Below are 25,863 nucleotides of genomic sequence, written 5' to 3'. Positions count from 1 at the left end.
CCAGTACCTCACGTGATTTGGAAGCTATACTTCTATTAATGCAGCCCAAAATAGCATTTGCCTTTCTTGCAGCCATATCGCACTGTTGGCTCCTATTCAGCTTGTGATCTACAACAATTCCAAGATCTTTCTCGTTTGTAGTATTGCTGAGCCAAGTGTCCCCCATCTTGTAACTGTGCCTTTGGTTTCTATTCCCTAAATGTAGAACTTGGCATTTATCCCTATTAAATTTCATTCTGTGTTTCCTGGTTTCTGATGTGGAGCTTCTTTCTAAGTTCACATACCTTTAATATACCTGTCTTTAGTTCTGATTTTTTTTAACCCTAAAATTGAAATAAAGCGACAAAAATGCTTTCTGGAGGAAGATGCACCACCAGCCTCCCTCCTGGTCCCAGTGATGGTCCATTCTTGCGGTTTTCCTGGGTCTAAGTGAGGGGGACAGAAGAGGAGGTGTGGGGAGGCCTTCCCCTCTGGGAACGTGGTGCGTGGCCTTCTCCTCCTCCTCCTTCTGAAGAAGAGATCGGGAGCGCGGCAGGCTCCCCCCCCCCCCGGCAGTGTTGGCACTCCCCCACCCACAGCTGAGCAGGGTTGCTGTAGCAACCTTGCAGGCAGGTGGTCCAGCGAGGCATCTTCTACCACTAAACGGCAGGAAGGTTTATAATGGGGGTGTGTGGAATTATCCCCACCCCGCCCTTTGCAACAGGCGAACGGCCGTTCTCCAAGGCTCTGTTTAGCAATTGTTTGTGTTTCTTAGTTGTCCCAGAAATGGGCTGGCCTTGTGTAGGCCGGCATTCTCTCCCCCCCCCCCCCCATGGCTAGTCAGATGGCGCAATAGCAAGCCCACAAACAGGCTGCGTTGATGGCCAGTGCATGGTACTTGAGAGGTAGATCTTCTCTGAGCATGGAAGCTTGACGCAGCTATTCTCACGAGGAATATCTGGTGCTGAATCTAAACATAAGGACACGAGAAGAGCCCTGATGCAGGATCAGACCAGGGGCCCATCTAGTCCAGCACTCTGTTCACACAGGGGTCGACCAGCTGTCAACCAGGGACCCACCAGCAGGATACGGTGCAAGAGCACTCTCCCGCCCATGTTCCCCAGCAGCTGGTGCACACAGGCTTACTGCCTCTGATGCTGGAGGTAGGACTAGTAGCCATTGATAGCTGCCTCCTCCGGGAATTTATCCAGCCCCCTATGAAAGCCATCCAAATTGGCAGCCATCACTACATCTCGCAGCAGTGAGTTCCATAGTTGAACTGCGCTGCCGTTGGCCTGCGAGCGGGCCTGTTGGCTGGGGAGCCACCTCCTTTATTGTTGTGCTTTAAATTCATTTGTTTTCAGGGTTTGAACTGCATTTTTGTTTCAATCTTGGTTAGTGGCCTCAGGCGTCATTTTTGGGAGGAAGGAAAAAAGGAAAGGAGCCTCTCGTGCAAGCACTTGAGCCATTGCTGACTCCTAAAGGGACGCCTGCTTTCGCTGACGTTTTCTTGGCAGACTTTGTAGCGGGGTGGTTTGCCACTGCCTTCCCCAGTCACCGTTACCTTTCCCCCAGCTAGCTGGGTACTCATTTTACCGACTTCAGAAGGATGGAAGGCTGAGTCGACCTGAGCCGGCTGCCTGAGAACCAGCTTCCACTGGGATCGAACTCAGGCCGCGGGGAGAGTTTCGGCTGCAGTCACTGCCGCTTACCACAAGCCAATCTAAAAAGATCATCGTGTGGCCTAAACTCTCGCTGATCGTCTCAACCCCTTCCACGCCCCCGGCCTCCCGGCCTCCCTCCCTCTCCCCCGGCCACTGACACAGTGCTCCAACGCATCTGGAAAGAGCCAGGTGGGGGAAACCTGCTGCAGTCCTTCCGAGGATCTCTGCAGACTGTGGCTTCCGCTGATTACGTAAGGCGCGTGTCCCCGCCCGTCCCCGCCCCCCAGCGCTGTAGCAGCACCGGCTGTAATCCAGGGAGGGGGTTTGCCGGCTGCAGGAGGCACCGTTGCCGATAAATAATCCGCTTCCTGCTTTGTAGCTCCGGCGCAAACACGAGGAGGACGCCTGCCTGCCTGCCTGCCTGCTGTTTCTCATTGCTCTGATTCCACCGGGGATCCGTTCCTCGGGGAGAGGAATCTTACCAAACAAGGCTGATATTACTGGAATCCCAGTCCCAGCTGGGTGGGCGATTGTGCACCAGCCAAGGTTTAGAAGGGTTCCCTCCCCATCCCTTACCCTCCCTGCTCCTAAAGACTCTGTGGCACGGAGATGCAGGAAGCCAACTGACCTGGAAGCAGCATGCTCTTCTACCCTTGAGCAGCAGTTTGATCTGCCAAAAGCCAGCAAGTTCACAGCAGGCAGTGTGAAAGCAAATGCTATTGCTGGCAGACTCTTCAGCACAGGGAGAGGGGCCGGTTGAGAGTTGGCAACCCTGTTGTGAGGATCCACATGGGAGAAAGAGTAGACTATCAAAGGCAGGCCTGCAGTGTCTCTATTTGCTGAGCTCCTGGGCCTTGGATGGCGCCGCTCAGTATTTATTTCACGCCCTCACATATATAGAATAAAAAGTCAAGCCCCTGCCCTGAGCAGCTTACGTGACAGCTGCCAATTTGACAGGGAAGTGAAGCAGTACCTGCTGGGTTACTTCCTGGGCATGTCAAATGCACAGGAGCCCTGCCAATGAGAGAGAGCTGGCAACCCTGCCTCTCCGGATGTTTCAGATGTGACTGCCCTGCTTTCTCACCCTTTTTGAAAGCAGAGAAATGCTTCAGAAATGCATCTTCCGTTGCCTTGCCAAAGATCTTGCCTGATGTTCTAGCTCTTAATGATTCATCTCAATTAGAGCACCCCGTGGACTTCAGGCCTGGGCTGCTGGGGAGGGCTTGGCGTTGCAGTGTGCAGCTTTGCTTCTTCGCGAGCAAAACACGGACCCAGGTGGAAGGGAACGTGTAGGAGAGCTGCTGGGCCTGCTGTTCTGAGTGCAGCTGGTGCCAGCTCCGGACCGGGTTCCAGCCAGCAGGGAGGGGGGCCCTGCCAGCCCAAGTGCTTGCCAACTCCAGCACCCCAGTTACCAAACCGCACCAGCTTTGAGACGCAGAGGAACCGCGAAGCCGGCGCAGCCTTTCCCAGCCTGGGTCTCTCCAGATGTGTTCGGATACAACTCCCAGAACCCCCAGCCCTTTCCCGACTTCCGCCAAGCCAGGCCCCAATTGAAAGGGGGGGCTCTCGGGAGCGTGTCCCGCCTGGGCCCTGTTCTCTCTCCCCCCCAGGCAGCCCCTTCCCACTGAGGATGCTGGTTCCGGTGAAGCAACGCTTCGTGCACGTCTTCCTGGGCTTCCTCCTCTTCAAAGGAAGGGATCGAGACCCAGTGGCATGCAATTGCACCACCCCGAGCATGGGCAGAGTGCCATTCCCTTAGCAGTGAGCAACTGGGCTGGGGTGTCCTGCTACAGCTGATAGCCCGGGGGCCTCCCTCCCTGTTGGCCCCTGCCCCTCTTCGACTTGGAGATTAAGCCCCCTCTTAATCTCCAAGTAGAGATCAACCATATGTTCTATATTTAAAGTTTGTGCTCCTCCTTTCGTGTACCTGGTAAGTCTTAAATGCTTGGACCCGGAGCTCAGCACTTGTCCTCCTTGCTGTTTTTATTGCATCCCGCTTTTTGCCCTGACCGTTCCTGCCACCTTGACTGCTGATTTTGTCTCCCAGCTTTTGGGTCAGGTTGCAGAATGTGGATCCTGGGGTGCCCGGTGGCTTTGCAGGGAGTGCTGGCCAACGAAAAGGCCGTGCCCCCGCCATGGCCACGGGCCCTGCCCAGCAGCGTGACCACAGGCAGGCCTGAGCTTGCTCCTAGCCAGGGGGCCCGGGCCAAGCCTGCCTCTGTCAACACCAGCCCGCCCTTGAGTTGCTGATCTTTGCCCTTGGGGGGAAGCGGCGTGTGTGGGGCCTCCACACCCCCAGGCAAAAGGCAGCCTCTGGCCCCAGACCCTTTGGGTTTGTTTCTTTGTTCCCCGACCTGGGGCCCTCCTGACACGGGGGGGGGGGAGGGCTTTGCATCTAGGCCCAGGAGTATGGAATTTGGTTGGTGGTGAGAGAGAGCGGCACTCTGCCCAGGCCCAGAGACACTCTCTGTGTTGTTGTCACTTTGCACATGCCAGGGCTGTACCGAGGCAGTCAGGAACTGGCATGGGGTTGTACATGTGGCATTGACAGGGTTGACACTTGGTTGAGTTAAAGTTGGAGGATGAGCAAATAAAGGACGGCCACGCTTGGCTGGCATGAAGGAGGAGGAACCCGAGGATCCCAAGTGAGGTGGGTGTGAGCTAACATGGAATTACGTGACATAAATGAGAGGGTTTTACCCTCAAAGGCAGCCTAAAAATCAATTTTCAGTCAATCAAATCAGGCTTGAATTGGTTTTTTAAAAATTGCTTTAAAATCTAGGAATGTTTAGCATAAGGTTGCCTCTTCAGATCCTTCAGGAAGGAGCATGTATCCCATTCATTCCAAGATGTGGCGATGGCCACCAGTTTGGATGGCTTTCAAAGGGGGTTGGATAAATTCCTGGAGGAGGAGGAGGCTGTCAAGGACTACTAGCCCTGATGGTTGTATGCTATCTCCAGTATCCGAGGTCCGAGGCAGTAAGCCTGTGTGCACCAGTTGCTGGGGAACATGGCTGGGAGGGTGCTGTTGCACCATGCCCTGCTTTGCAGGTCTCTGGTCGACAGCTGGTTGGACACTGTGTGAACAGAGTACTGGGCTGGACGGGCGCTGCATTGCTCTGACCCTGCATCAGAGCTCTTCTTAGGTTCATTCTTCTCTAGCATCAGGGAGTGAAGAACGTGGTGGCACTCTGCTTTCACTTCTAAGCAATCAAGTTTCTAGTCCCTATTATTGCACAAATAGACTTGTGTGTGTGTGTGTGTGGTGGGTAAACTGCCCAGAGAGCTTCAGCTATGGGGCGGTATATAAATGATGATGATGATGATGATGATGATGATGATGATGATGATGATAATAATAATAATGTCTGAATGGTACCTAATTGACATTTCCAGCAGTTGGAGATTGCGGCTTTTGAGTCATTTCCCCAAATAACTCCTTGCGCATCCTCATGACTAACGGAAGCAGGATACATTATGTACAGCAGGCAATATGTAAATCTTGTTTATTTTCAGACTAGATTAATTTTAGTCAGTTCTGAAAATGATAGACAATTCAGATGGTCGAATTCTGTTTTGCAGAATCTTTTTGCAGATGAATATCAGAAAACGCGCGCCCACCTTTATATACTCCAAATAATCTTAAAACGTTTGTAAGCGTGTCATGACTCGGCCTTGAATTCCTGACCCTTCCCCCCCACCCCCCCACAATCCCAACCCAACCCATTTTCTTGTTTTGTGGACGTGACTTTGCCCGCTGTCTTGGTGGCAGAATGAGCGACAGCAAATCCTCGGCTTTGCCCTCGTGAGACGCACAGGAGTTGGAAGGGTCGTGTCTGGCGCTCGGCCACAGGTGAGCGGGCCGGAACTGGAACATTTGCAGAGCGGGGGGGGGGCATTCTGCACGTGGTTCACCCACCCGCTGACTTGGCCTCCTTTTTCCACCTGCCCCTCTTGCTGAAGGTTCAGAAGGCAGGTTTTTCTTTCATTGAATATGACCAACCTTAGCAGCGCAGTCTCAGAATAATAATAATAATTTTGTTATCCACCTCTCCCTCTGAATCGAGGCGGGGTACAACACAAATGCAAACATCATATAACTAATTAAAAAATTTAAAACTAATACATTATTAAAGGCAGCACATTATTAAAAGGCAAATTTAAAATTCAACATGGTAGGCCTGCCGGAAGAGATCAGTCTTTATGGCTTTCTTAAATTCTGGAAAAGAGCCTCGTGTGGCGCAGAGTGGCAAGCGGCAGTGACTGCAGCCGAAACTCTCCCCACGGCCTGAGTTCGATCCCAGCAGAAGCTGGTTCTCAGGCAGCTGGCTCAGCTCGACTCAGCCTTCCATCGTTCCGAGGTCGGTAAAATGAGTACCCAGCTAGCTGGGGGAAAGGTAACGGTGACTGGGGAAGGCAGTGGCAAACCACCCCGCTACAAAGTCTGCCAAGAAAAAGTCAGCGAAAGCAGGCGTCCCTCTAGGAGTCAGCAGTGGCTCAAGTGCTTGCACAAGGGGTTCCTTTCCTTCCTTCTCTCCCAGCAAGCCATTCCACAAACTGGGAGCAGCAGAAGGAAAGGTCCTCTGGGTAATAGTTGTCAGCCTTGTTTTTGTTGGCTGGAGTAAATTCTTCCCAGAGGACCTGAGTGTGCAGGAGAAGGCGATCCTTTATTATTATTATTATTATTATTATTATTATTATTATTATTAATTTATATAGCACCATCAATGTACATGGTGCTGTACAGATTACACAGTAAATAGCAAGACCCTGCCGCATAGGCTTACAATCCTGCAGGTAGTCTGGACCCAAACCATGCAGGGCTTTAAAGGTGATAACCCACACTTTATACTTCTTAAAGCGCTTTGAAAATGTTTTGAAACCTGTCTATGCAGTGTGTCCTGGGCCCTAACAGTTGTCAAAACTGTTATAAAGCGCTTTAAAGCAGTAGTGTAGATCCCCCCCGACCCCCAGTGAAGAGATTTTAAGAATGGTGTAATGTGGTCCCCCCAGGTGTACCAGTGACCAGCCTGGCTGCCACATTTTGAGCTAGTTGAAGTTTCCGGACTAGGCACAAAGGTAGCCCTATGTAGAGCGCATTGCAGAAGTCGAGCCTCGAAGTCACCAGCACGTGCACGACTGCTTCCGCATCTCCTCCTCCTCCCCCACCCCACGCCCTAAAGAAACACTGTAGCTTGCCAAAGGTTTGCACAAAGAAACCAAACTTAGGGGAGGAGAGTAAAACAAGGCTCTTTTTTAAAAACTGAGGCAGAAAATTCCAAATTTATTATCACATAGGTGGATCGCAGCCTTCCTCAAGGAGCTCAGGGTGCCTTTGGAGGCATATCTTAATTTTAAACTCACAACGACTCCATGGAGTAGGCCTAACCTCTAACAATTTTCAGCTGAATATTTGGGGGCACATTTGTCATTTGTAACACCTTGATTCTCATAAGGGTCACTTGGCCTGAACCTCTGTTTTGCTGCTTATACGTTGGTGAAGGCTTTATGCGGCTGTCGCTCAGTGAGTTCAGCGCCTGACATCAGTTCCTGCTTAGCATGCAGAATTCCTGAGTTCGGTTCCTAACACCTCCAGTGCAAAGGAACTCCGGTATTTATTTATTTTCCTCATGTCGACCCCACTCTTGACCTGAAAAGGCCCCAGGAGATGGAGCTGAACTTTGACAAATGCTAAATCACCCTAAGGCAGTGTTAACCAGGGCTGCCCCCAACAGGGCCAGTGATTGTTCCAGGGCATGGATCCGAAAGCAGGGGGCGGAGAGGCAGCACTTGTTCAAGACCCAGGGCTGCATTTGAACCTGGGACATCTCAGTCTTGGCCTAGAGAAGCCAGAGGCACAAGGGGACATCAAAGCTGCCTCTCTGCCTTGGCGTGTGTGTGTGTGTGTGTGTGTGTGTGTGTGTGTGTGTGTGTGTGTGTGTGTTAATTCTGCCCATCGTGGCTAAGGGCTTTGGGCCTCCCTTGCCTTCGTCGGCCCCACAGAGGAGCAGAAAAGCCGGCACACTCCAAACAGGCCGGCATTGGGAGCCGGACACCTCCGGCTACAGTGGCCTGCTCCACTTTTGGCATCGTTTGCTGCAACACAAAAGCCTTTCACTTGTCGGCTGCCAGAGAGAGGAAGCAGAATAATGTTGATTGGCAGGCTGAGCCTTGGGGTTGTTGTTTTTTACGAACACCGAACACCGGGGAACCCCTCCTCCTGCCGGAGCCGCTTTCTCTCCTGAGAGATTCAGGTCAACCAACTGGGGCTCATGTGGTTCTTTTCTCCTCTTTTCCTTTTTGCTTGCTTACGGGTTGCCAATTTTGCTCCATCCTGGGGGCCAAATGGGCCTTCTCTCCAGCCCCAGTAACAAAGCGAAGGGAACCATTCTGTGTTATAGCCAATCGCTAGCCCAGAAGATGGGAACGCAGGCACCAGGATGGAGTGGACCCAGAACCATGCCACCTTTGGCACACACACACACTGCTGCCGGCAAGGAATGCCGCACCAAGAGGACCAGTCCAGATCGCTGTTTTCTGCGCCATGCCAGATCGTGTGCGTGCTCCAGCCCAGGTGGGATGCCAGATGCCGGAGCTGCCATCTGCGGGAGGCCGCCAGTCAGCCAGCAGGAGTGCTAGAATCTGCACTGATCGCAGCAACGCTGGGGAAGGCCATATTTGTACCACAGATGCGCTGTTCATGATCCAGCTCCTGTGAGAAAAGCAGGGCGGAAACGCCCTTAAATAAATATGCAGCTAAAATGATGTCAGACTGTTGTGCTTGCCGGCCAGAAAGACTGTCGGGCAACATTGGGCGTGGTGTGGCGCTCCAGGCGTATCCACCTCCACCCACCCCAGAAGACCACCTCTTCTCCCTTTAAGCGTCCAACCCAACAAAAAAACAATCTGGAGTGGAGGTGACTTTGAGCAGGAAAAAGATGGAGGGAAAAGCTTTGAGGAGCCCCTCCTGTCGCACCCCCAGTTTGCACGCTTAGTGTGGTGTAGTGCTTCGAGTGTTGGACCGACTTGGGAGATCTAGGTTCTAGTCCCCATTCAGACATGAAACACACTACTTGATTTTGGGCCAGTCCGTGACTCTCCGCCTTACCTACCTCACAGGGTTGTTGTGAAGATAGAAGAGGAAGGGGACTATATAAGCCACAAGAGGGGGAAAAGCGGGATATAAATGTAGTGGGTTTTGTTGTTTTTTAAGAAGTCCTACAGCTCCCAATGCTGACTGGGGAATGCTGGGAACGGAAGGACTTTTTCTCTGTCTAATCATGTGCTCTTAAACTCGTGCCCCTCAAGGTTGCCTTTAAAAAAAATCCAAGGGGAAAGTTGCATGTAAGGTTTGGCTTTATGCATTCATTATCTGACTTTATTTGCAAATCTGGGCATCTCCTGCTTCACTTCATAGCAAAGCAGTTGAGGTCTTGCAAGGCCTTTTTGCCAGATATTACATATGAGCCACATAGCAGCTCAGATTTGGCAAAGTGTTTCTTGCTACAGATCTTGTCTTACATTTATTCTATCTGTCTCCACCTTGTTCTGTCTAGCCATTCAGGCCTCATGAGACTTATTTTAATTTGTTTGCAGGGAGAGTTGTTTCTCAAAGGCTATGCCACAAGGTAGCCAATATCACAACTCCAGTTGCAACAGTGTGAGTTTCAGCCATCAAACAGCCCAGGTTTTACAAGGCACAATTCAAGCAGACTTGCAAAGCGGTAGCGCTCTGCTTTGACACAGCAGTTCAGGTCTTATAAAGCCTGTCCTAAGCATCTTATGAAGGAACTGCCTTACAGCCTGCTGTGTTTTGGCTGAGCCTCTGAACATGTCCCTGGCTCTCTGTTTTAAAATGAAATTTCCCAGCAAAGGAAACACTGACTGGGACAAAAAGGTGAGGGGGTCATTCATAGAACGGCAGGCCGTGAAAGCAGACCCAGGGCCATCCTGCTGTGACCTTTCAGGGTCAATTGAGCCCAACCTCCCACCCCAAAACACACGGCCTCTTCGCAGCGATGCTCTTGTCAGCTTCCATCACGTCTCTTCTCTGTGATTTAGTTGACAGATTTTCTGATGATCACCTTGATCCCACGACCTCCCTGTGCATGGCCGACGCTGTGGCAGGCCAGCCACATGTGCACTCTCTCTCTCTCTCTCTCTCTGTTTAATTGAGCGGCTGATTGCTTTCCATCACAGGGTGAGCAGAGGCTGAGGCCACGTGCCACTTCAGGCAGACAAAACCCTGGAACGTGGCATGGAATTTTGATTCCTGGGGGGGCTTCCTTGCGCTCTCTTTCTCCCCCTTTTAAAAACATGAACAAGTTTCTAGCACTCATGGAGATAGGTGTTGGGCCGCTATGAGATCTTTAAGAAAAAAGATTGAAACAATCTATAGAGGCGCAGGCTAATTGAAGAGAGGTTGATTGAGCAATGGCTATGGTTGCTATACAGAACCTCCGTGGTCCAAAGCGAAACCCCTAGGGAGGTCTCACCTTTGCACTTCACCTCCTGGAGGCATCTATTTGGCCGCTGGGGAGGCTTTTATTTCAAGTGTGTGTGGTGGCTAGAGTGCTGGTCTGGGAAGAGCTGGACTCGAGTCCCCGTTCGGTCATACCGTGCCCCCGCTTCCCCCCCCCCCACAGGGCAAACTGCCATCTTGGCCCTGTGGGGAAGAAGAAGGACCGAGGGGACAGGAGCAGGCAGAAGTAACATCGGGGCCTGCTCCTGCTGGACTCTTCCCCCCCCCCCCCCCACAGGGCAAACTGCCATCTTGGCCCTGTGGGGAAGAAGAAGGACCGAGGGGACAGGAGCAGGCAGAAGTAACATCGGGGCCTGCTCCTGCTGGACTCTCTCTCTCTCTCTCTCTCTCTTTCTTTCTCTCTCCTCCCTCCCTCCCTCCTTGACTCCTTTTCCTTGTGTGTCATGTCTTTATTAGATTGTAAGCCTGAGGGCAGGGACTGTCTTTTTTGCTAAGTGTAAGCCGCTCCGAGAGCCTTTTTTGGCTGAGGTATGATAAATAAATAAATAAATAAATGAAGCTCAAGTGGGTGAGTGCCCAGTGGCTGATTCTCAGACTAAACTACCTCACAGGGTTGTTATGAGGATAAAATGGAGAGGAGGAGGAGGAGGAGGGCATGTCAGCCACCTTGGACTCCTTGCAAGAGGGGAAAAGGTGGGATATAAATGGAATAATAAAATTTTAAACTCCCACCGGCCCACCCACCACCTCCAGTATAACAAACCCTATTATACTGGGAGAGGGAATTCAAGCACGCCTGTAGCCTTCCCCAACTTTGTGCCCTCCAGGTGCCTTGGACTGTACCTCCCACCATGCCCACCCATCTGGAGGGCAGGCAGGGGATGATGGGAGTTGTAATCTTAACCCAAAAGGTTATGTGTGTCCGCGTGGAATGCACCGTGCGCTCTGCTCTTTTTTGGTCTCCTGGCACAGGGAAGAAGAAGGGCACGAGCTCCACCGGTGGGATTTCCGCCTGCAAGGAGGAGGCTCCCCCCCGCCCCTCTGCGTCCCCTCCCTCTCCGCGGCTGCGGCCCGAGCAGGCTGCCCAGCGGCCGCTGGGGGCGCTGCGGAGGCGCGCGGAGCGGGCGCTGGAATCTTCCGCGCTGGCCGCGGAGCCGGGCCGAGGGGCGCCTCTGCAGCACCGTCCGGGGCGCACGGAGCGGTGAGGGGGCGCCGGGCGGCCCGAGGGAGGGAGGGGGCGCGCCAGCCTGCCTGCCTGGCAAAGGCAAAGCGGGCGGGGGTTGGGATCAGCTGTGCCAAGGGGAGGGGGCATCTGCCTTGGCACAGGTAGGGCATTTTGCAGTGGGGGGCTCCTTGCAACCCATGACCCCCTATAAAGAAGGGGGGACCCACCTGGCACTCCCCTCCTCGCGTTTGAGTTCTGCAGCTGGCAGGATCCCTTTGATGCTGATGAGATGCGCCTGGCAGGCGGGCGTGTGCGGCGTGTGTGTGTGGGGGGGGGGCGAATGAACTGCGAAGATCCCGGCTGGAGCTGGCGAGGTACCGTGCCCCCGCTTTCCCTCTATGCCTCAAAGGGGGGGGTGTCTCTCCGTGCTCCCCCCTCGCCCTCTTTTCAGAGAGTCTCTTCTGGCAGTGACGTATTGCGAAAGCGATGACCCCCTCCCCTTCCCCCCCCCCAGACGCGGCAGTAGCAGCAGCAGCAGCAGCTCAAACCTACCCGCCCCCCCCGCGCCGGCACAAGATCAGTCTCCCAGGGACTTCGCCGCCGGAAGGGCCCCGATTCGTGCCTGCTCAGGTGGGTAGAAAATGGTGACGCTGGAATTAGGCGGCGGGGGGGGGGATTTAACACGATGCGGGGTGTGTGTGTGTGTGTGGGGAGAATGTCACCCCGCATCAAAGGCATGAGCTGGTGGGGGCCCTCGGTGCTCGCTCTCTCCTCCTTAATGCCCTACTTACCGCTTGGCAATTAGATTTCCTGCTCCGCCGCCGCTCCCGCCCCACTTGGAGGTTCATCACTTCAAAGGCACGTTTTGACAGCAAAAGCTCCTCAAACAGTTTTGAATGCCAGGGCCCATCGCCCAGATGTGCAAAAAGGGTGCCTCTGGACATGTGCAGAGTGCCTTCCCCCCTGCTTTACATGTGTGGAAATGAGGATCAGGGTGGGGTGGGGTTGTGGCTTCCCAAGCAGACGAAACCCCCCAAACCAAATTGCCTGCTTGGGAGTGGAGCCCTGGTGTTTTTGAACGACAAAACGGTCCTTCCCAATTTGATTTAGTCCGAGAGCGTGTCCGGTCTTGCCCTGAGTTTGGACATGTATTTAATTTAATTTTAACATATGTGTTTTTTTAAGCACCAAAGGAGGATGAAAACATTTTAAAATAAATCACCTGAGGCACTTGCCTTCTAAAGCAAGAGAGGTGCTGGGGCTAAAGCTGCCACTAGAAGCTATCTGCCCACCCCTGGGTTCAGTGGAAAATGCCAAGAGCAGGTGATGGGTCTCATGATGAAGGGAAAAACACTTTGCACATGCTCTCTTCCTTTCCTGAGCCTCCCGGGGGTGTAAATAAGTTCAGGGGCTCAGGCATAGCTCTTTTGAAAACAACACGTGTAGGACACAGCACCAGGGTGCTGGCAGGCCAGAGACACATTGTGCTTCCCCCTGGGTGTAGATGTGGGTGTGCGCGCTGCCGCTCGGTCTGGAAGCACAGTATTGATCCGGAGGTCTGTGGGGCCGGCGGTTTGCAGCTTGGCAAGACACTGCCGGAAGGCTCCAACTCCGGATCGGGGAGGGGAAGGGGTCGCGTGTGCTCCGGGACCCGTCCTCCAGCTGGGCGACAACGGTGGCAGCACCGACCCTCCACAGCTGGGCTTGCGCAATATCTAAGGCTGCAGTCTGAAGCACCGACTTACCAGGAAGCAAGTTCCATTGAACTCCATGGGCCTTGCTTCTGAGTAAATGGTTGCACAGCAAGTGTATCAGCAAGGATGTCCTGGGTTCAAATCTCACCTCTGGTGGAAAACTCCCTACCATGGGCCTTTAGACGAGACTCTAATGCAGCCTTATCAGGTCTGGTGCCTCTGAGATGTTTTGGACTACAATACACAGCCAGCCCTGGATGCTGGGAATTGTAGTCTAACACAACTGGAGGGCACCAGATAGCAGAATGCTGCTCTAGCTCATTCCCAATCACCTGCCTGCAATGCAGAGATGATACTGTAAGGAAGACTACCTTATAGGGCCGCTGTGAGGGTTGCTGCCAAAAAGTCATGAAGTCTGTTTCTGAAACGCCAGGCCTCACCCTTATTTTCCTCGCAGAGGCTTCTGACGATGGCTAATTCAGCAGGTCCAGCTTTCTTGGCATGGGGAGGCCATATCAGAGATGAATCCTGTTGGCTCTCTGGCTGCCAACACATCTGAGAAGGCCACAGAATCTGGGCCCCGGAGGGAAGGGTCACCCGGAGGGTGGCCCGTCGCTGAGGGGCCTTTCAAACACAGGGAGGTGCTGTGGGTGGTCATTAGGCACAACGGAAACTCAACGGAACTGGTATGTTCAGAGGCGGTTTACCTCTGGGTTCTAGTCCCTTCCACGGCCTGCTTCTTCTGAGGTCCCCCGTGGAGCTCTGCTCTGGATGGTCTTTGGCCTGACCCAGCAAGGATGGCCTTTCACGCGTTCGGAGGCTCTAACCGGCCCTTTGTAACCCCACTTTCTCAAAAAGCTGAAGGGAGGTGAATCAAAAATAAATTCTGCCTCTGTTACAGGTGCAGAAAAAGCAATGCTAATTCAGGCATCGGTTACAGAAATTAGCCTTGGTCCATCAGTAGAATTTAGGGGTGTTTTTGTCGTTTGGGCATGGGACACCTGCTGCCTTGAACTTGGAGGGGGCTGGACTCTGCTCCCCATCCGTGGCGTGGCGTCACGCGGGCTCACAGGGATGCAGCCCCGGCACCTCTTTATGCGCAGCAGACCCTGATGCCATTGCCCACCCCGGGACTTCCCTGTGCCCTCTGACCTGAGTGGTGGACCTCACAGTAGCTGGAGGGGAAATGGCCTTTTCCCACCAAGAATATATTGCACCCTGTTGTAATGCAAAGCATTCTGGGATGGCTTGGTTTGGAACAGGCAATTCAGAGCCATTTGCTTTACCAAAGAGCTGTTCCTGGTGGAGGGGGAGACGACTGGAACTGGCTTGTTGAGACAGATCAGGACATTGGGCTCAGTGGGGGCTGTGGATTTGCTCCAAGTTTCAGTCCGGACTGAGATCCGGAGCGGATTCACTGCCCCACTGACATTGGAGCCACCAGCCTCCACTGGATTGGCCTGAATTTCTGAACTCTCCCTAGGGGTGTAGCTATGGAGACTGTAATGATGAGCGTGTGCACTTCAAAATGTATCACAAATACACACACACACACAGATCTGCATGAAAGGGCTGCTTTTCTGGGTCTGTGTGCCCACTGTGAGAAAATTAGACAATTCTGATTAATTTGTGGCTGGGCATTTGTTTTTGTTCCCTCCTGCTTCCTGGCTGAGTTCAGTGGACTATTTCTTAAGCCAGCAGTTCCTTCCATTCATCACTTTCATTAAGATCTATTGTTAATTGTCACAGCTGGTGATAGACCTTGCTGTACCGGAGGCCGACTGGCTGAGGTCATGTGGGAAACATGAGGACTAGGAACATGTCATGGCGCAGTTGCTAGTGTGAATATTTTGAGTGTCATCCCAGCGGACTCCTCTCGACCCCACCTGGGAAATCCTTTTGAGACTCTTCCTGCACAACAGGCTTTTCCTGGCTCCTTCAAAATTGTGCTCCTTGTGTGAAGAAGTTTGGCGCATAATATTTTCTCCGTGGGGAGTCATGAGCCTTTTAGCTTATTTGGGCATATTCATGTATGTGTGTTTGTATCTCAGGGAAGTGGCTCCATCAAGCCCTTGGGACAGATCACGAAGATGACACATATGCATAACTGAAATGATGAAAGTGCTAAAAACAAAACAAAAATTGTAATAGCAGCTGAAATAATAATAAAGCAAACAATTTGTCAGATAAAAGCCACTCCAAGGGGGAAAAAACGCTCGGAAAAGATGGGTGAAATTTTGACAACAAGATGTCACGAACTAGAGCTTGGTCTGAAGGGAGTTCCCCAGCGCCAGGGTGCCACCACCGCATGGCCAGCTTCACGGTGATAGATGTCATTTTTAAGCTGAAAGTGTTTTGGGGGGCATATCCCTTCCCAAGCTGTGCACGGTGCATGCATTTGTTTTGCCCAGCTGTTGCCTCAGATCAAAATAGGGCTGGCAGGTTTTTGAAATGATGTGAAAACAACCTGCTAGACCTGTTTGACCACAAGCGAAGAAGAGGAGGTTTATGGCCATGGGCGGCACTCGTGCTTTCAAAATGGCCTTCAGTGCTCTGGAAGGACTGTTGTCTTTCTCCAGCCCCATGGGTGTGTGCAAGAGAGCATGCACAGGGGGAATGCCTAGCAAGGGCCTTTGCGCAGGGGGCGATGTGTGTGCGGGTTGGGTGTGCGGGTTGTGCGCTGCCCACGGATTTTCTCAGCTGCCACCTTTGCTGCCTAAGCGTCTGCCCTGAGGGCCCTCTTCTTCCCCGATCCCTGGGGCCTGGCTTGGGTAGCTGGCCGTGTGCTGTTTCCCATGTGCTGTCTTATTCAATCTTGAACTGAAGGGACTTTCAAGCCAAGGCTGTCTGGGTGTCGTGTGTGTGTGTGTGTGTGTGTGTGTGTGTGTGTGTGTGTGTGAGAGAGAGAGAGAGAGAGAGAGAGAGAGAGAGAGAAAATGGGAGGTTTGTGAGCTGCCGAGGCCAGCTCTTTCCAAAAGCAGTGCGATCAAACTGGTTTCTTGTGTTTGTTTAATGCACTCAATGCCTCATCCAAACATTTCTCTAAGTGCTGCACAATTTAAAACATCGCAATAGCAGTGCAAAAAATACAAATAAAACCCCAACTAAAAACAAGCAAGAACATAAAGCTGATAAACATGACAACGCAGCATAAAATATCCTACAAATACAAACCCAACAACAACCCTAAAATGAGCATCAGGTATAAAAGTTCAGCCCTCATTGCAGCGATTAAAATCAGAGAACTCAAAACACAGGTAATTTCAAAATGTCTTAAAAGCCTGAGCGATCAGAAAAGTGAGAAAGACCAGCAGTTTGGGTGCCTGGTGAGCTTCCCTTTGGGAGAGTGTCCCAGAGCTCAGGGGCCACCCCTGAAAAGGCCCTTCTCTCGTTTCCACTCAGCCAGCCTCAGAATTAAGGGGTCTTGGGGAGGGGCTTTCATGGTTGACCTTAAGGTATGTATGGGAGAAGATGTTCCCTCAAGCTTCAAGGTCCCAAGCCACGTGCAGCTGCATGACTGGAGGCGGGTCTCTTCACCTGAGCCAAATTTCCCCACCCTCTCACCTCGTTTGCTGTAAGGATGGTTTGGCGTCAGGTCTGCACGGGCCCCGCAAACCGCACCAACACAGCCGGTGACCTCCTACCCCGGCCGATCCCTGACCTGCTCTGTCCGGGAGGGTTTTCCCAGGGTGTTTCCCTGCTGCCTGCCTTTTCTCCTCAGGGCCCCTGCAGGCTCTCCTAAATTATCTCTAATTACCGATGGAAGGACTGAGGCAAGTGGTTTTGTGTCCATGTGAATCAGGTTGGAAGGCGGGATCCGTGTTCTTTTCCTTTTCCTTTCCACTTCAGTGCTGGTGCATGCACCTCTCTAGCAGCCGCTGGCAACCTGGCTAGGGGATTCTGGGAGTTGGAGTCCAACACACTGGATGGGCCCTACGGTTGCCAACGGCTGCCCTAAGGTGTTTCCTTTCCTCCCATCCTGCGTGGCCTTCTCCTGGAATTTCCCAGCATGCACTACTTTCCAAAAGAAACCCGTGCGTGTGTGTATAGGGAAGCCATGGCAACCGTGTGCTCTGCCAACGATACCCAGTTTTCATCTTGGCATCTGCTGCCCGGCAAACAGCAGCGCTCCAGCCAGCTATCCGGTGCGGTTTCTGGTTTCCTCGTCACCACCAGGAGGCGTGCGGCAGTTCAGGGTCGCCAACTGATTGGGATGCACATGGCCCGGGCTATTCCTCTGCTTTTAAAAGTGTCTCGACCAACAGAAACCAGCGGGGGCAGGGGCTGATGAAGCGCAGTCAGGCCTGTGGATCAAGCTGGGGTCCGAAGGCACCGTTGCAGGGCCAGTTGGGAAAATGGCCGACATTGGCAGGGCTCGAACTACAGCATTTCTGGCCCCATGATGTAGGGTTGAGATTGCCCATGCCAGGCACGGCCACGAAGGGGGGGGGGGGGGGAAGAAGCACCATTTTCCCAGTGGGCCACACTTTGAGGGATAGGTCTCTCCTCACTTTGATCCTAGCAGTGCGTGATGCAATGAATCAGCCGAGAGTCAAGGGCACTCTGCACATGCTCAGACACACCACTTCTCTCAGCACCGTGCTACGGGCTTTTCTGAGGGATTGCTGCATCTTTTCTCTCTTGCATTAAAGGTGCGTTTGGTCTGATACGTTGGAGAAATCGAGCCACGAGAGCCCCCATGCTCTGGAGCAGCCTCCCCCCCCACATGCTCAGGGATGGCGCCATTCCTTTAACGCAGGTGTAACCCCTGCACATGAGAGGGTCTAGTCCCTGGGGTGGAGGGAGGCCTGAGCCAAGGAACAACAACAAAAAGGAGCCAGTGTGTTCTGTTGGGGAGCCAAAGGATGGAGAATTGGCTTAGGACGGACGGGCTCTTGTCAATGCCTTGTATAAGGGGGCCGATCCCTGGAGCTACAGTGTGTGAATCACTAACTGCGGATTGTCCTGCGGACAGCAGTTAAGGAATCCACTACAAAAGGGGCTCCCGAATCATCTTGAGAAAACCAAAGAGCCTTTGGGACAGACCGACTGACAGCAGAGTTGCAAGCGAGAAGTCCATCTTTTTTTTCAGACCAGAGGGACTAATTGGGCATTTATTGGGAAATTGCTGCATGTGTTTGTTATAATCTAATTCTTACTCATTCTTTTACTTTAAAGACTAGCCTTTTCCGGCAGGCCTACCCAGATCAATGTAAAATCAAGAATTTTTAAGATGTACTAATGTTGTTCCCCGCCTCAATCCAAAGGGAGAGGCAGGTAAGAAATTATGATGATGATGATGATGATGATGATGATGATGATGTTTGTTCAGGTATATATTTTATTTATTTATTACGTTTATATACCACCCCATAGCCAAAGCTCTCTGGGCGGTTTGCAAGTTTCATTCTGCTTAAGCCCCATTGGACCCACACAAGTAGAAGTTATACAGGCATTGCTTGCCAGCTTCTGGGAGACATCTGTTTAGTCACGGCAGGAAGTGGGATGGCCACGGTGCCTGGGAACAATGGGATATGTAATCCAATAGATCTGTAGGGCACCAGCTTGGGGCAGGGCTGTGTTAGATCCAGGGGGCTGCATGGCCCCCACCCCCACCCTGCCCTGGACTCTGTCTGCCCAGAGCCACACTATTTTGCTTTGAAATAGCCCCCTTTTGCCACCATGGCTGCCACTGCCAAATTTCAGTAGCAAGCCATGAACTTGTGCCTTTGAGCCTTCCTCCACACCACGTCGCTGGATTTCGGTAGCATGGCAGCTGCAGCGACCGGGGGAGGAGAGCAAAAAGGAGAGCAGAATTTGGACCCGAGTCGTCTTCTGGATCATCCCTCTTGCGTCAGTGGCTTTGGGGGGAAATAACACGGGCCCCGGCCGCACCTGCAGGGGCGGGGTGGGGCACCTCCTGCCCTTTGCCTGACCCGTGCGTTCTTTCTCTATCTTCAGCTTGGGGACCAGCCGCAGCATGGAGCGGAGAGGGCCGCCTTGGCTGGCCTGGCATCCGAATAATCCAGCCGCCCCCAGGCCAGGTAGGTAACAGCCTGCACACACAGCAGTTCAGTTCCATGAGGCTGGTGTGGGAGAAATCCTCGTGGGTCGTCCCTATGTTAATTCGGAGGAGGGGGCCTCTGAGTTCCCCATCTTCCTTCTGTATGGAGGTTGCCCCCCCCCTCCGGGATTCAGAGCAGCAAAGATGGAAAATCCCAGCTTGACTCCGCAGCAGCAGCAGCTAAAAGGGCCAAGTGTGGGTCACGCTGAGGGACCTCAGCCGACCCCTGGGGGGCTGCAGCTGGTCCATCCCTGCTTTGCACAATGTCTGAGCAGGAGGGAACATCCCCCTCCATCCAGCCTGATCCCAGGAGGGCAGCATTCGAGTGGAAAAATGAAATGAAAGCTCAATTCTGAAAGGAAAGAATTTAGCTCCTGCGCCTGTAATGAAATCTATGACTGAGCTTTGAACTGTATGCGTTGCGATTTGTTGTGTTGTGTTCATGTAGTTGTATTTATCTTGAGGGAGGGATGTGGAACCACCCGATTTGGGTGCAGCCTACCTATGAACATGCAGTTTGGGGGGACGTTGCAGAGGGGTTACCACTGTTGTGCCCCTGCGAGCCATTTCCAGAAGCATCTGGCTGGCCAGGGTGGAGGGCAGGATGCTACACTAGAAGGAGCCAACGTGGCCCAATCCAGATGGCTCTTATTTATTTATTTATTTATTTATTTATTTATTTATTACATTTTTATACCACCCAATAGCCGAAGCTCTCTGGGCGGTTCACAAAACATTGGTATGTTTCCCATGTAGCCATTTGACAGTGATAGTTCAAGAAGAGGGCACACCTGCCGTCCTTCTTTCCCACATCTAACTCCTCGGTCTGCAAGGTCGTGGACAGAGATAAAACACGGCCGGGTTGCCTTAAATGGCCCTTTGGGTGATTGGGCCTTGGGTCCACCTCTCTTCCCCAACGGATGCTGGGATCGACCCCCCCTTGACCCCCATGGTCTCCTCCCTCTCCTTCTCCTCTTTCCCAGGGCTCGCTGCACTGTGCTGAGATGATCTGAGGAGATCCTGGAGAGAGCACAGAGCTGATTTTAAGATGACCCGAACGGACCCGCCTGATCTCCTGGTGTCTACAGTATATCAGGACATCAACGTGGCCTCAGTCGCCCCCTCCCTTTCTGCCTCCTGCCCCCCCGCGAGGCGATGTGAGAGCTCCATGTCTTCTTTCCTGGAGAACTCGCAGCGCTTCAACAAGCGCCACTGTCGCAGCTTTGACTTCTTGGAGTCCCTCGACGAGCCGCCCCCGCCGCCCCCCCTTCCCACCATGGAGCGGCACTCCCGGCGCCCGCCCACCCCGGAACCGTCCTCGGCCCCCCTCGGCAGGAAGGCTTCCACCCGGGCGGCCGCTTTGGAGGAGTACGTCAGCCAGGCCTACTCGCACCACGGGAAGGACGCCCCCCCAGAGCCGGCGCCTCGAGCGGAGCCTAGGCGGCGTGCCCGGTCCAAGAGCGCCTCGCGGGTCAAATCCACCTTCGCCCCGGTCGCCATCCCCGTGTCCTCGTGCTCCCCACCAGCACCTGCCAGGAGGGGGCGGGAGGTGCACCGGGTGTCCCGGGAACCTGAGCGGGCGGAGCCGTCCCCGCGCCGGGAGAGCAGCTATGCCTCCATGAAGGCCCTGATGAGCGAGGTGCACCCCATCAAGCTGCAACCGCAGCGCAGCAGCGGCAGCCGCATCTCCCCCCTCTGTGTCACTGGCGCCAACTGCTACGAGGAGGGCCCCCTGGCCGTGAGGCCTCCGCCCCCCAGCGTGCACGTCAAGCGTCGGGTGGACATCAAGCCAGACGAGGCCACAGTGATGCACGCGGCCCGCAGCGCCAAAGCCTCCCATGGCCACGGAGAGGCCCCGTTGGCCTGGGTCCGGCCTCCAGGCCCCGCCCACGGCTTGACTGTGCCCAGCAGTCGGCAGGTGTCCATGTCTCGGACGCCCACCCCTAGCGACACCTACAGCGGGGAGCAGCGGGTGTTGGTGCCGTACCCTACTGAACTCTACGACGGAGGCCCGGCCGCGCCAGAAGGAGGCTGCATCCCTTACGCCCCGTACGTGCCGACCAAGTTCTTCTATACTGAGGAGCCAGGCAGCTTCCCTCTGAAAACCTCCGGCTATGAGGGGTACCCTGCCCAGTATGGGGGGCACATCCTCCCACCCCAGACCTTTTATGCAGAAGAACCTCCCCAAAGCAGCTTCCACCCTCTCCCGGCCAGAACGTTTTTTGTAGAGGACAACAGGACTCCCTATCCCATCCAGGAGGCTCCCACCCGGACATACTACAGCGACGACCCACGCTTTTACACCCCCAGGACGCCCCCCATGAAAACCATTTATGCCGAAGACCCTAGGGCTTATCCTGCTTTGAGGTCCAACCCCCGGGTTTTCTACACAGAGGATTATGGGAAATATCATGAGCGGGAAGCCATGTCCCGGACTTTCCCGTGCCCTCGCAGCACACCGCCCGTGCAGTTTAATGACTGGTACTGTTCTGAGAGGGGGGCACTGCCGTACCAAACGTGGCAGGTGCCCCGTTTGCCCCCCCAGCCTGCCCCCCGGGCCATGCTGTCCTCGTGGCATGCCAGCTACAGCGTCAGCCCTCCCCGGCTTGGCACGGACACGCGGCACTACTCCAAGTCCTGGGACAACATCCTGACTCCCCACGTGCGACAGGAAGACCCTCTGTTGCGCGGGCGCAGCTATGAGAACCTGTTGGCCCGGGACCCACATCGTGCCTTATCCCCTGATGATCGGCGCCAGCCGGTAGTGGTCAACCTGTCCAGCTCACCCAAGCGCTACGCCGCTCTCTCGCTCTCTGAGAACTCCCTCATTGAGAAGGTGCATGCGGATGGCGGGCGCCATGGCTGGTTCGTCACCCCTGAGATCACCATCACGGACAACGACATCCGGGCCAACGGGTTCTGTAAGAGCGAGAGGCGGTCGGCCAGCTGGGATGTGTTGGACTCTGGCGACGGGCGAGACAGGGGCTGCGTCCCCGTCCGGCCCTATGTCCTGGACCCCAGTGCCAAAGAGAACGCCGCCCGCCAGCGCAGCCTGGAGCAGTTGGATGAGCTCATTACGGACCTCGTGATTGACTATAAGCCCCCCACCATTTGCCAGCCGAGCGAAGTCAGCAATTTGGCCGACCAGCTCCGGCGGCTGATCAGCGACGGCCTGGCCCTCCCCGCCAAGAAGCCCGAATCCTGGAAGCCCTCGGAGCTCCGTCCCACCAAGGAGCAGCCTGGCCGCAGCGCCTTCCACGCCGAGCTGCGCAAGGACCAAGGCCGGCGCTCCGCCGAGGTGCCCGGGTCCGCTGGGCCTTTGGAAAAGCCCCTGGACGACGGCTCCCCGGACCTCAGCGCTGACGAGGACGACGTGATGATGTGCTCGAACGCCAAGTGCCGCCGGACGGAGACCATGTTCAATGCCTGCCTCTACTTCAAGTCCTGCCACAGCTGCTACACGTACTACTGCTCCCGCAACTGCCGGCGAGAGGACTGGGACACCCACAAGGAAAGCTGCATTTACGGGCGGGTCGGGAGCACCTGCCGCCACGTCCTGCAGTTCTGCCGTGAGAGCGGGGAGGTGCACAAGGCCTTCTCCCGCATCGCCAAGGTGGGCTTCCTTTCCCGAGGGCGCGGGGTGCTCTTCCTGGGCTTCCCCAACTCTGGCTCGGCAGAGAACTTCCTGCATTTCGGCCTGGAGAGCTTGCTGATGTCGCCCACCTACCTGTCGCTGCGGGAGCTCGAAGGCTACTCGGACAACCTTGGGGACTACGCCCGAGAGCTCCGGGACGCAGGCCAGCAGTACGACCCAGATGAGTGCTTCCTCCTGAACGTGACAGTGGCTGTCGGGCAGAATGTCCCTGAGAGGCCCTCCCCGAAGGTGCAGGTGCCCACCGTCCGCAAATACGCCAAGGTGGCCTTAGCGTCCTCCAGCCCCGAGAAAAAGATTCTCAAGAAAGAGCGGGACATGGAGACGCTGATCCTGACGCCCCCTCCCGGCACGGCCGACATTGACAAGGAGGGCGAGGAAGGGCGCAAGGCCCGCGAGGTCTGCTTCATTAACATCCAGCGGGAGCTGCGCATCCGCGGCGTATTCTTGCGGCACGAGTTCCCGAAGATTTACGAGCAGCTCTGTGCATTTGTGGAGAGCAACAAGCGCTTTACGCCCACCACCATCTACCCCATTGACAAGAGGACTGGGAAGCAGTTCATGTGTATGATCATGGCAGCCTCTGAGCCGCGCACTCTCGATTGGGTGGCAAGCCCCAACCTCCTTGATGACATCATGTGATCCCACTGCTGGCACCACTATTTCTCTCTTTCTTTCTCTATCCCACCAAGGGTATCGTATTGATTGCCCTTTTCTTGGAAGTGTATTTTATTATCAGAGTACTAATGTGATTGGTTGGTTTGTTCCTGTTCTTTCTACAAGTTATCCATGGCCAGGGAATGAGTCAGCCCAACAAAGAATGACGTTCTCTGGGGAAAGATGCTGCTGCCAATGGCCCTTGGGACTTAGTTGCTGGAATTGAAAGTTCTTGTCACCAATTCAAAATTTAAATGCTCAGCACTACTGACATCCATGGGCATTTTATTACATCCTCCCTGTAACCAACAGTATCCATATTAGGGAATATTGATGAGTGTGTGTTTTAAATTGACACAGGGGAATAGAAGAAATGTGTGTGTGTGTGGGGGGATAAGTTTTCACCCTGCATTTTGGTTGGAATAATTTCCTTGAGAGATTTGTCAGTCCTCATCTCCCCCAAACCATGTCACCTTTATCCAGGCCTGGCAGGGGGTATTTTAAGCCACTGGGCTCTGCTGTGCCAGCGCATCAGGGCTGAGGGTGTTTCCCATTGAGCATCGGTGCTGCCTTTTCCTGGCAGGGACTGGTGCTTTGGGCAGGCTTCCAGCGGACTCTTTTTGGCTGCAAATTTGCCCTGTAACCACTAGAGAACAGCACTACCTCTCTAAGCAAGTGTGGTCCGAGACTAGGTTTGACTGCTCCTGCCTGGCCTCCTGGGGAATGCCAAAATGCTCTTGGCTGCTGCCGCTGTTCCGCAGAGATGCCCCCCTCTGGCCAAATGTCGGTGTTGACTGTAGAAGTTTCCACTTGGAGGGGTGGAAAGTGTGTAAAGAAGTCTGGTGGGAGCAAGGTGGGCTCCCATCCGGGAGCGACTGGGGCATGCTAGTGGAAAACCTGGTTGTGCAAGGGTGCCCCTTTCCTGGGCTTTCCCATACAATCGTGCCTATGCACTGCCCTCTCTTGTGGTCTCGGTTCAGGATCCTCCAAATCCATTCGTCTTGCACGAATGGATTTGGAGTCGTTGGAGCCAAGCCTGCCCTGGGCAAAGTGGGGAGTGGGTGGGCAGAATTCGGATGTGGAATGGGGGAGGAGGCTGTCCGATCTCATCTGTAGGGCTCCCAGCTCACCGGCAAGTTCTCCTGCACACGCCCTTGCATGTAAACGGAGCGCCACTTCGTTCCATTGCACATCGGCTTGCAGAGGAGATGCTTCGCTACGGATCCCTTTGGGGGGACCCCTTTTGCCACCTCCCTTGGGGAAGTGCAGTCTGCCATTTGCCCCACTTCAGCACCAACATGCCTGGGAGTTGCAGCTCCCCCTCCCGGGCTACGTCCTCGCGCCAGGAGCCCTGCGGTCCCAAGAGCCCTGCTTGCAATGGCCGGGGCGCACAGTTGGCGTCGGCTCCCCCTTCGCCTTTTGACGCCTGCTTCAGTAGAGCCGTCAGGCGCATCATGCGGCAGCCCTCTGTGGGGAGGGGCCCCCTGGGATCAGTCTGGAGTAGCGGGGGTGCTCTTGCAAACAGCAGGCCTTGGGGGAGCTCAGGCGTGAGCGTTATTCCCGTAACAACTTTGCTTTTATTAGGTTTATCTTTCTGTATGAGTGTGTTATATTGTCCGTCCTTCCTCCGAGGGTGTTGAGGTGGTGTGCACGTCCCTTTCCCCCCTTCCCTGCCTGCGTGGGGTGGGTGAGGCTGGCAGAAAGTGGCTGGCTCAGGGACACCCAGTGAAGTTCGTGGCTGAGCGGGGTGAGCACTCGTGTTTTCGTGGTGAATCTGTTGATACTGTGGGTGAAATGACTCCAGCCGCTTCCCAATGCAGGAAATGTCCTGGCCTGCGACCTATTGCAATGAATGGATCCACTGCAGCCCAAGGCCTTCGGCTTCATTGCCCGAGCCGTCTACCTGTCTTGGTGGGGTGAATGGTTGTGGATCGTTGTCTCTTATGCCCTCGAGCTCTGATGGGAGTGAGGCTTGGGGGTGGTACACTGGCAAAGGCCCCTCCCTCCTTCCATGGGGCAGGACAGGGCCCTGCGGCTCCCAGACCCTGACTGTAAATTGGACTTGCAATGTAGCTTAATGCAGAAAGCAGCACTCTCGACACGAGACCCCAGAGGACTGCTGCCTGTCAAGGTAGACCCACTTCCCCCGACTGGGCGCCCTCCAGGTGTCTTTGGACTATAAACCCCATCATCCCCAGCCACAAGACATCTGGAGTAGACAATTCTAGGCTAAAGGGACAAATTATCTGGATCAAGATTAAGGTAGGTTGAGATGTTAAAAAAGCGCAAAGTGTGGTATTGGGGCATGGAAGTCAACTTGTGAATTTCTCTTTTTTAATTTTTTAAAATTCTGTCTAGCTTATCACTATCTGTAGATTGATCAATCGATCTATCAGTGCAGGCTGGTGACTCAAATCTCAGTGGGGTGGTGAATCTGCTCTGGGTTTCAGCCAGAACCAGTCAGAACTCTAAAGGAGCTATGCAGAGCTCCTTTAGAGTTCTGTCT

The 25,863-nt window shown here is 54.1% G+C and overlaps 1 protein-coding gene across 2 annotated transcripts; it reads left to right on the top strand.

Moving 5' to 3' along the window:
• Positions 1-18,977: 18,977 nt before the first annotated feature.
• Positions 18,978-23,435, top strand: AJM1 (apical junction component 1 homolog). Of its 2 annotated transcripts, none has more exons than XM_063144532.1 (2): positions 18,978-19,028; positions 20,032-23,435. In XM_063144532.1, exon 2 carries the CDS (start codon positions 20,097-20,099, stop codon positions 23,340-23,342), a length of 3,246 nt encoding a protein of 1,081 aa, XP_063000602.1. In that variant the 5' UTR covers positions 18,978-19,028; positions 20,032-20,096; the 3' UTR covers positions 23,343-23,435. The 2 variants fall into 2 exon arrangements, with proteins under 2 accessions (XP_063000602.1, XP_063000601.1); XM_063144531.1 differs by having other exon boundaries at positions 18,987-19,032.
• Positions 23,436-25,863: the final 2,428 nt, after the last annotated feature.

The sequence above is a fragment of the Elgaria multicarinata genome, chromosome 19 (genome assembly GCF_023053635.1).
Source record: "Elgaria multicarinata webbii isolate HBS135686 ecotype San Diego chromosome 19, rElgMul1.1.pri, whole genome shotgun sequence".
Taxonomy (NCBI): domain Eukaryota; kingdom Metazoa; phylum Chordata; class Lepidosauria; order Squamata; family Anguidae; genus Elgaria; species Elgaria multicarinata.
The sequence above is the reverse complement of the archived record's forward strand: the minus strand, read 5'-3'. Positions and strand labels throughout refer to the sequence as shown.

What these genes read in the sequence shown, in the direction of transcription:
- AJM1 (XM_063144532.1), top strand. Translation starts at nt 20,097, where the DNA reads ATGACCCGAACGGACCCGCCTGATCTCCTGGTGTCTACAGTATATCAG.